General features: G+C 41.2%; 1 protein-coding gene across 1 annotated transcript; it reads left to right on the top strand.

The window, feature by feature from the left end:
- The first annotated feature begins 220 nt into the window (after positions 1–220).
- Positions 221–8,680, top strand: yipf4 (Yip1 domain family, member 4). The gene is made up of 6 exons (XM_026190709.1): positions 221–544; positions 2,072–2,225; positions 2,811–2,982; positions 6,420–6,497; positions 6,585–6,698; positions 7,916–8,680. The coding sequence occupies exons 1-6, from the start codon at positions 487–489 to the stop codon at positions 8,051–8,053; spliced, it is 714 nt and encodes a 237-aa protein (XP_026046494.1). The 5' UTR covers positions 221–486; the 3' UTR covers positions 8,054–8,680.
- Positions 8,681–11,027: the final 2,347 nt, after the last annotated feature.

Below are 11,027 nucleotides of genomic sequence, written 5' to 3'. Positions count from 1 at the left end.
TAGACTGAGAATATGGCGTACATTAACTTCATCAACAAAATACTCAAAAACAAAAAAGCAACATTTTATTAAAGGCTGTTGTCAAGTTCTGACGTTTAGCTGAAATTATAATTAATCTATAATTTGTTAAATTGACATAAATACTCCACCAGGCTTTAGAGTATAAAAGACCACGTGTGGTTCCTGAATTATTTTTGTGGATCCCCTTCCCTCCACCCCTGCATATATTCCGCACACTGAACTTAACAAAGATTTTCTGATAGTTTCCGACCATCATGATTAGACATGAATGCATCACAAGACGTGTACTCTTTTTTAGCATCATCTGCACTTCCTGCTTACGTCCAAGCGCACAACGTCGGAAAGAAAACAAGATGCGGTAGTTGAACTTCACTGAAGAGTTGTGACCAATGACAGCTTTATTAACGTGTCACTAAATGCAATTTCTGTGGAGCCAAGGCGTGTGGCAGTAATAGAAACTGAAACATGCAGTTCTCTCCCACCAACGGAGATTTCACGTTCGTGTCTTCGACCGAGGCTGAAGGTAGGCTATCGCTAGCAGAGCTACGCAGCTAGCAGGCCTGAAAAGAGCTAGCCTCGTACCTGCTCACGTCGTTTATTTTTTTGTCTCGAGTTAGATTAGATACCCAGGCGTAGATCCATCCACACTAAGAAATAGCACTTTGCTGTGGGCTGACTCTGCATTTCTGAGTAATTGGTACACAGTATTTCACAGGTAGACAGTCTGTCATTTAGCTTTGCTAAATAACTTCAGCACTGATACGTGGCTGGTGGAGAACGTAGCTGCCGAGTACCAAGTTTACTGGCTAAACCAGAAATTAAATGTTACTACTTAAACTGTGATGGAGTAAGTGACTGAGTCTCTCCTGGGTGAGGGTCTGGTTGCTGCTGTTATAACGCCGAGGGTTTTGTTTCCACGTCAAGGGAAAAGTCACTGCTTGTCAGTACAGGCTTGCTGTAAGTGGTCACTTTTATCTGGGATGAAACATTTCACTCTCATCCAAATTCATCCGTCCACAGTGGTTACTGTGAATGGGTCACATGTTATGGCTTTCATAGTCACTATATGTCATCCGGGTTGAACACACATACGTGATTTTCGATCAGTGATTTAGGCCGCAATACCTTTTTGGATAAAAAGTAACGCAGTACGTTACTTTATTACTCAAAGGAGAAAATAATGTTATTTTATGTAACTCTATAAAATGGGTGGAGCACATTGTCTCATAATTGCCGTTGAACAATATAAACCTGAGGCTACAGTATTTAGGTATGAACACAAAGCTGAAAACGGCAAACCAAAATGAAAACCAGTACAAAGACGCTTCAAAGCCCCACAGTGATTCTGCTGTACAGAAACGTTACAGAAGGTAACAATGGAGGCTGTTTGTTGCCTGTTGAAGTTCAGGGTCTGGCTGCTTGGGGTCAGAGTTCACTCAGGTTCTTGACTTAGAGTTAGCTTGCTGTCTGATTAGCATAAAGCAGCTGTTTCTGTCCTGGATGCATCTTCCATTTTACCATCACGCTCTCACCCTTTTGTGCAATAAAAGTAAAATAAAAGTCCATATCCATGCTGTACACTGTGCTGGTATTTTCCTCCTCTGACATGCAAATTCCAATCAAGTAAGCAAGATCAATAGATAAACAGACTAACATTTCCAAGGAACTGAACTCCTGGGAACCGGTTCTCGATTCCTAGTCCCATCCCCTGTGTGTGTAACTGCACTGATTGGACAGGGGCTTGTTAACCATGCCAGGCGAGTGCACTGGAATATCTTCCTTATAAAAAAAAAAAAGAAAAAAGATTTAACCTTTGCCTGCATCGGTCTCACTCTTTATGTTTAGAGTGGCGCTGCCACTAATGTTTACTTTGACATCCTAATTTTAATTGGGACGATTATTGGTCAGCTTGGTAAGGCTGCATTGAGAGTGAGAACTGGTTATAGTGGACTTAAAGCTGTTTTGTCATACATCTTGCGGTGTGTATTTCTGGATTCATGCCAGTCTAAAAGCACACATTACACGATGTAAACAAATATGTCATCCTCAGAACTCAGCGGCACCATCAGCACTCCAGATGTTAAACTGAATATAGGCAGTGACAGTGGGAAGGACCCGTATGCCACCACCTTCCTGAGACAACGAGGCTACGGCTGGCTGCTGGAGGTGGAGGAAGAGGACAATGAAGAGAGCAAACCTCTTCTGTAAGTGCATGGTGGTTTTATTTTGCAGGAACAGCCATAGTGCTTTAAGTGTGTTGTATTATGACTCACATCAACTTGGCTAATCTTTACAATAAACTTATATAGTGGGTTATTTTTCCCCCCAAAAAAATGTCATCCAAGTCTGCACTGTGTAGACTTCTTTTAGATAACTGGGAGTACTTGTAGTGAAATGTTTCTGCTTTTTTATAATTGTACTGAGATGTTGAAACTGTAGGATTACTTACGGGGAACTTATTCTCTACCCGAACCCAGAGCAGTGTGACAGAGATGTTCCTGCTCTATGGAATAACACAGACATCAGAGTACACAATACAAGCATGCACTATTGGAACAAGATGTATATCAGAGGAATAAAACAATAGATCCCCTTTAAGGTGAAGGGCTGGACAGTTGTATTGTTCCACTGCTTCTGAACAGTTCAGTTCACCTTGTGCTGCTTGCTCAAAACACATGCACATCTGTAGATCCTGTTTTTGTGATCTTCACCATTGAAACTGACTGGGTTAGACTTGACTTTAACACCAGTGATGATCATGTCATCTTGTTGTGCTTCTTTTTGAACAGGGAGGAGCTGGACATTGATATAAAGGACATCTATTACAAGATTCGATGTGTGCTGATGCCAATGCCATCACTGGGTTACAACCGGCAGGTGGTTCGAGACAACCCAGACTTCTGGGGCCCTCTGGCTGTGGTGCTGCTCTTCTCCATGATCTCCATCTATGGACAGTTCAGGGTGAGGAGGACACAAGAAACACAGCTGTGTCGCTTCATTCAAACATGTTCAAACTACAGCAAGACCATCATCATCTGTCCTGCCTGGATGGCATTTGAAACCAATGTTTGTGGGTTAAACAGGAGTTGAAGTAGTGCTCATTATGTTACTGCTTTTCTTTCATGTAGCTTCATACTGAATCCAGAAAAGAACTAAAGCACAAAATAGCATTGGCCGTATCAAACAGCTCCAGTGCACTGGGCTGCACAGCACTTTGAGATCTGTGTGGATTGGCTGTGGGTTCCAGTCTCTGCTGGAGCCAGTAGCCTCCAGTAACTCAAAACCTTTACTTGTAATTAGGGCTCGGCGATATGGCCCAAAATCCACATTGCTGTAACGATATATATCACAACATATTCTTTTCTTCTGTATATATGTCTGAACTGAACAGTATAGAATGCCATTTAAGCATATTTATTGTGCAAAACTTTTTTTTTTAAATGTTTAAATTGCAAAACTTTTCAAATAACTTTTAAGATCTTTTTCCAAATACCAATACACAAAATTCTAAGTTGTTTAAAATAAAGTGGAAAATGTGCCTTTGGAAGAGGCTTGGAAAAGATCGGTCTGCTGGTGTTAGAGCCACTTGACTGACTGGTGTTTGTGGAGGGCACAGTTTTTGGCTTTCCTTTTAAACCTTTGGTATGCAGACTTGGTATTCCATCTCTTTGCTATCAATGTCCCCGGCATAATTTGCTATTTTTCTGCTCAACATCTGACCGCTTAAACCCAAACCAGGTCCAAATGCGTTGCACCGGTCTTCTTTATGAGCACCGGTCGACCGTGGTTCAGGGGGTTGGGAAGCTCATCTTGTAACCGGAAGGTTGCCGGTTCGATCCCCAGCTCTGTCTGTCTTGGTCATTGTGTCCTTGGGCAAGACACTTTACCCTACTGGTGATGGCCAGAGGGGCTGCCCCAGGGCAGCTGTAGCTACAACTGTGGTTTGCCTCCACCAGTGTGTGAATGTGACAGTGAATGAATAGTGGAATTGTAAAGCGCTATATAAATGCAGTCCCCACGTGTAAGCTCCATGCTTGCAGCCACTGCGATGCTTTCAATCAAAACAGGTGCAGCTTGATGACATCATCAACATGCGGTAGAGCTGTATAGTCAAAATCTCTGCCGTTGGCCAAATTCATATCGTTTCTACCATATAACGTTTCTACCGCCCAGACTTGTAATAGCTAGGATTACTTCCTGAACAACAAAAGTAGCTCCAGTCCTATGGTGAGCAGTGGAAGCAGTGAGTCTGTGAAAATGAAGACGGATTGCACAGGTCTGCAAAAAATATTTATATATTTTTTCAGCTGCGTGGGATATTTTAGGTAAATTTGATGTTTGTAGGGTGCTGAATCCAAACATGATCTCCCTCCATCATGAACAGTTTTTTTGCAAAACACAAAGAATTTACATTAAGGTCGTGTCCAAATTCATGGGCTGATCCTCCTGAGGCCGCATTTGTAGACCGATTACGTCACAGCGACGCGCCGAAGGCTGTCCAAATGCGTAGACTCCTCCAAATGCAGCCGACAAACGCGTCCTCCTTTTCACCGCATTTGAAGGATGGGACGGGTGTGTCCTTCGTGGCCCACCATATCCCAGAATTCATAGCGTGGCCCAGCCAAACTCCAGTTTTCAGCAATGGCGGCTGCTACTAAGTTTTATTATTCTTTCTGGGTCACAAAATAAACTTTTAACATATTGTCAGGCGAGAAAGTAGCTGTGTAAACATCAAATATCTGCTCGGTTTATCAAGATATCGCATATTTGCAAAAGTGCTTCGATGTTTTCGGAGGCGTCTGCTACCCACCAGCTCGATAGCTAGCCGGGAGCTCGAGGGTCACTGATGCAGCCGAGAACGGCACAGATCACCGCGGACTTTCGCTACTCAGGTTAAACATGATATATAAGTCACTTAGACAACCTAAAAATGTTATTGTTTGGCTTTTTTCAGTGTTTTATTTGTTCGTGAGTCAGTCAGTTTGGCTGAGATTAAAATTATTAGATTAGATAAAATAAAACTTTATTAATACCTCGGGTGGGTTCCTCCTTGGTTTTCACACAGCTGACTAAACATCAAACAGAAAACTGATTAAACAGAAGTGTGAGATAGTCGAGAGTTTACGCCAGTGTCCTGTTATATTTTAGATAGCACGGAGCAGACGGCGAGTTTATTAAACTCCACCGAGACAGCGGTGACGCTAATCAGAAGGTGAGACCGTCCCATTTCTCGGCCGTTTACTTCCGGCCTACCCGACTCCTGAGGACCCGGCCCACGTAGACTGCGAAGGCCGGGTCCTCAGGAGGATGCAGCCCATGAATTTGGACACGTCTTAAAAAAGCACAACAGTGATGAAACAAGTCAATATTTTGTTACAATTAACTATGCATCATTTTTCTTATGATTGAACGAAGAAACAAAAAACGATTCGTTCATGATAGATGTAACACTACACGTTTACTCTTGTCTGTGAAAGCTTCTCTTTGATGCTCCCAACACGCTTCCCTTTCCTCCCATTTTCTGTTTGTATTTCTCTGGAGTCTCGCTCTTAGAAATATTACATTAATGTAAGAAATCATTATGGGATATGGTTTTTAACTCAAGATTTCAGTTTAAAAATTCTACGCTGAGTTAAACTAAAAACATGAGTTTTGCAAGAAAACGCGACGAGAAGGAATTTTAAAAATATTTTTCCCGGTTTCAGCGAGTACAAATCTATAAGAAACACTCGTATGCAGTTTTTTGGTTGCAGACCTGTGTTACGTTTCATTGTTGAGGGAATTTCCCCAGTGGAAGAGGACTGTGATGATCGGCTGCTTTGTTTCTCTGTTTGCTGAATTCGGTTAGGCCTATTACCTGGTTTTGTTTGGTAAGGTGAAATATGTCAGGTACACACCAACTCAGGTTCATTGTTTGTACCTCTTTCCACCAGCAGAGTACAGAGTTGCTTGAGTGAGAGAAGATCTTGTAACTTAGTGCAGTTGATTTATTTTATTACAAAGATAAAAGTTTGCATTGAGGATGAGTTGATTTTAGTTTGTATATGCTGTTGGTTATAGTTCTTATTTAGTCCCATCTGGCTTCTTGACAGATATCTGATGAAAAACACGGCATTTTGTTTGTGCCAAGTGACATTTGGAAACGACAGATTGAAAATGTGTCCAGTGGAAACTTGAGTACATTGTGCTAATTAATCGGATTAAATACAACCTTTCCTTTGAACCAACCACGTCCTTTTGTGTAGACCAACAAATGCAGCTTCACTAGACAGTACTTTGCATCCTCTACATTATATGCATCTGCGTCAGACATATGTATAATGTACTAGCTGGATACTCTTTTATACTCACTGTGGCATAATTCAGTGTCAACACCAACCTGTTCTTTGCATTCACAGGTTGTGTCTTGGATCATCACCATCTGGATATTTGGATCACTAACCATCTTCCTGCTGGCTCGTGTTCTTGGTGGGGAGGTAAATCCAGCTGACACCTGCAGCACTTGAAGTTAACTCTAACTTGTACATACAGAGGATAAGAAATGCTTTTGTTCTCCTGAGCAGGTTTCATACGGTCAGGTCCTTGGAGTGATTGGGTATTCCCTTCTTCCTCTCATCGTCATAGCCCCTCTGCTCTTAGTGATTGGAGGCTTCGAGGTGGTTTCTACACTAGTCAAAGTGAGTCACTTTAATAAACAAGTGTCTTATGTTTTCATGTTGTTACAACCTGCCTCATAGGCTACAGCAAAATGAAAGATGTAAATAAAGAACATGATTATGACAGCAAATCGGTAGTGCTATGCATGTATGGGTATTTTGTAAAGATTGTAGGAAGCAGAGACGGCTCAAACACGTGCTGAGCTGGTCTAGTCTAGTAAGTTCTGGTGTTCAGATCATTGTAGAGAGTAAGTGAGAGGGCCCGCTCCGTAACGGAGGCTGGACGGCTGTAGTCAAAGGCTACATCTACACTGATAAATTCGAAAAAACTCTGCGTCCACACTATCATTTTCAGTCGTTTCCGAGAGTTCGTCCACACTGAAAACACTTACCTTCCTGTAGTGCGCATGCGTGAAACATAGGGCAATTCGACCTGCGTCATTTCCTTCTGCCATTCCTTCTGAGGAAAAGCACCGAGTTGTTCAAATAGACAATGAGGTGGAGTTGTTGCTGCGAGTAACACGAGTACAAAGTTGCTCTGAGGAAACATTGCGTCTTCTGGAGCATGTACAAACTGATATTAGAATCAGAATTAATCTTCAATAGGGCTGCTGTGTAATGCCGTCCGCCATCTTAGTTGAATTGGTCACATGACTGCATCACATGACTAAAATGCGTTAGTTTTCGAGAGCCTCCGATTGAGCTTTGGAGAGCGTTTTCCCTGACCAACAACGCCGTCTCAGTGTGGACGAAACAGTCCAAAAACATGTTGGTGTGAACATGGAGACAGAGCTTCATAAACGTGACAGACACTGATGCGCCTATGACAGTTTCCTCATTTCTCCTCACGAGAAGCAGATAGAAATGTATGAATAAAAAAAATAGAGAGCCTTGTTATTTCTGATGGTTTGAGTCCTCCATAGTCCCTGGTTCCAAATTCACTCCTTTACTCTAAAGGAAAATATCCGCTGCTTGGTTCATGCAGTATGCAAGCAAAGTCAGGGACACAAACTGGGTCAATTCTATCATGTCAGAGCAGGATGGCATTATTAGAGCATTGCTGTAATTGTGCACTCCAGCCAGTATGTTCTTGACAAGCTTGTCTTTTAATGAGTCTTTCATAACCCACAGCATGATAGAAAATTGTTAATAATTGTAGCTTTTAGATAAGCAATGAAGTTCTTTCACCCTGTGGCTGTTTGCTCTTAATGTTGAATGAATGTCTTCTCATCTTTCAGCTTTTTGGAGTTTTCTGGGCTGCATACAGTGCTGCTTCACTGCTTGTCGGAGATGAATTTAAAACAAAGAAGCCCCTTCTCATATATCCCATTTTCCTACTGTACATCTACTTCCTGTCACTATATACTGGAGTGTGATTGGATGACCTGGAGCTGTGGACCTTTTCATGGACAGTTACCCTGGAGCATGGGTGGGGGGGAAAAAACAAAAAACCTACAAAACCAGGATTTTTTTAAAACTCTGTTATTCTAGATGTTGGGGAAGTTGGGAATATATACTAATGTATATAGTTTTTCCCTTGTGTCTTTGGTCAATAAAGTGCGTATGCTTTTGCTGCTTAAACTTTGGTATGCAGACTTATCAATCACCAGTGCAATACAGATTCCAGAGCCCTGCGTAAACCTGTAGTTCCTGAGTCTAGAAATAAGTCCAGGCCTGGATATTAATGTCATATTTTTAAAAAGCTTAATCACACTGAGGAATATGGTGCCAAATATTTATGTATGTTTGTGCTGATCCTTATTGTTGTGCACTGTAGCTTTCTACCAGAAATGTTCATTTATGCTTTTCCCTTTTTACAGACATGTTAATTTATAGATTTCAGCAGTGGAAGCAGGTGGAATGGGTCAATCAGAAGGATATAAACCATTGTCTACTAAATGTGGTGCCTTGTTCTCTTAACCCTGAGTCTTTTTTTATACAGGACTATACTTGTTTGATCAATAATACAGTAAATTTGTAGAGTAATTTGTCTCTAAACCATCTGGTGTCTCATGACTCATCACTGCTTTACAGTAAACCCAACTTTGTCACACTTAACAGTCCTGTAATCTATACTGCAGCACTAGATTTGGCTACACATTTTACAATCATTTGCAAATGTAGGGTCAAACACGCTAAGACAGTATTCTTATTCAGTGCTACTGTACTTACAATTGGGTTTCTAATGTTTGTAGAAAAGAAGAAAAAATGAGAAAGCCAAGAGTAACAATTATGTTGCATCCCCATGAAGGTCTAAGTGGTGAGGAGACTAACATAAAACTGGAAAAAGGAATATAAGGAGGCTGTTGAGGTCAGTTTTTAAAAAGGTTTATTGCCAACATGTTATCAGAAGGAAGCATAGTTCATGGAGAGCCAAGGCCAACGCAAGAAAACAGCTCTAACTCACCCTAACTATAACCAGGCTTAACTAGGCCAGTGCTGGTTTACAAATGACGTACCGTAAGTTTGGCAAATTTAAGTGGCAGAAACAACTGTAAATATGTGCTTATATGACTGGCTGGCAGCCAGATAATGACTGTATTGTATTGGTTTGGGACATGACATTAGAAGAATGCTGAGGCTCATCATCAGTAGGTTACCAAAGAACTGAGGAATTAATCTCTCTTGGTGGCCCACTACGTAGCTCTTCAAATTACAAATGTCAAGGTGGTACTAGAGTAGTATTCAGGTAATTATAACTCTTAATATTCTTTAAAATGTAAGTGCAGCAGTTTAGGGTCATTAAGGATTGAGATAGAAATGTACTAAAAATGGTAAATGGCCTGTATTTGTATTTTGTATAGCGCTTTACTACAACCAGTCATCCACCCATTCACACACTAATGTACTTCTTTCCAATTGATGTAATGCCAAATCACAAAAATATTTTCCTCAAAGGGCTTTATATTGTAAGGTCAAGACCCTAAAATAATATTATTGGCGACAATGGGAAGGAAAAACTCCCTTTTAACAGGAAGAAACCTCCAGCAGAACCAGGCTCAGGGAGGGGCGGGGCCATCTGCTGTGATTGGTTGGGGTGAGGGAAGGGAGACAGGACAAAGACATGGTGTGGAAGAGAGACAGAGGTTAATAACTAATGATTACATTCAGAGTGGTGTATAAACACATAGTGAGAGAAAAATAATACTTCTTACCTAAGAAGTAACTAAGGGAGGATTTATGGTCACCTGATCCTGCTTTAACTTCATCTGGTTCCACAGACATGAGATGAAGTTCAGTCTCCTCTGACAATACACCCTGTACCCACTGCTCCACACCTTTATTATCAACAGTATCGAACGCTGCACTGAGGTCTAGCAGGACAAGCACAGAGATGAGTCCACTGTCAGAGGCCATAAGAAGATCATTTGTAACCTTCACTAAAGCTGTTTCTGTGCTGTGATGAGCTCTGAAACCTGACTGAAACTCTTCAAATAAACCTCTGCAGATGATCAGTTAGCTGTTTGACAACTACTCTTTCAAGGATGTTTGATATAAAGGAAGGTTGGAGATTGGCCTATAATTAGCTAAGACTGCTGGGTCTAGAGATGCTTTTTGAGTAAAGGTTTAACTACAGCCAGCTTGAAGGCCTGTGGTACATAGCCGATTATTAGAGATAGGTTGATCATATTTAAGATCGAAGCATTAATTAATGGCAGGACTTCTTTGAGCAGTTTTGTAGGAATGGGGTCTAAAAGACAGGTTGATGGTTTGGAGGAAGTAATTATTGAAGTTAACTCAGAAAGATCAATTGGAGAAAAAGAGTCTAACTTAACATCAATGGTACTAAGAGTAGCTGTAGATAATATTACATCTGTGGGATGATTACTGGTCATTTTTTCTCTAATGATTAAAATTTTATTAGTGAAGAAGTTCATGAAGTCATTACTAGTTAATGTTAAAGGGATTGTTGGCTCAACAGAGCTCTGACTGTTTGTCAGCCTGGCTACAGAGCTGAAGAGAAACCTGGGGTTGTTCTTATTGTCTTCAATCAGTGATGAATAGTAAGATGTTCTGGCTTTGTGGAGGGCTTTCTTATAAAGCAGCAAACTATTTCTCCAGGCTAAATGATGATCCTCTAGATTTGTGACACGCCATTTCCTCTCCAGATTACGAGTCATCTGCTTTAGGCTACGTGTTTGAGAATTATACCACGGAGTCAGGTACTTCTGATTAGAGACCTTAGTTTTCACAGGAGCTACAGTATCCAGAGTCGTACGTAGTGAGGAGGTGAAATTATTAACAAGATAATCGACCTCTGTTGGGGTAGCGTTCAGATAGCTGCTCTGCTCTATGTTGGTACAGGGCATTGAAGATGATAACAGTGGGTGGATTATATTCTTAAACTTA

This window comes from Astatotilapia calliptera, chromosome 13, assembly GCF_900246225.1.
Source record: "Astatotilapia calliptera chromosome 13, fAstCal1.2, whole genome shotgun sequence".
NCBI classification, from domain to species: Eukaryota; Metazoa; Chordata; class Actinopteri; order Cichliformes; family Cichlidae; genus Astatotilapia; species Astatotilapia calliptera.
This window is presented reverse-complemented; position numbering and strand designations above follow the sequence as displayed.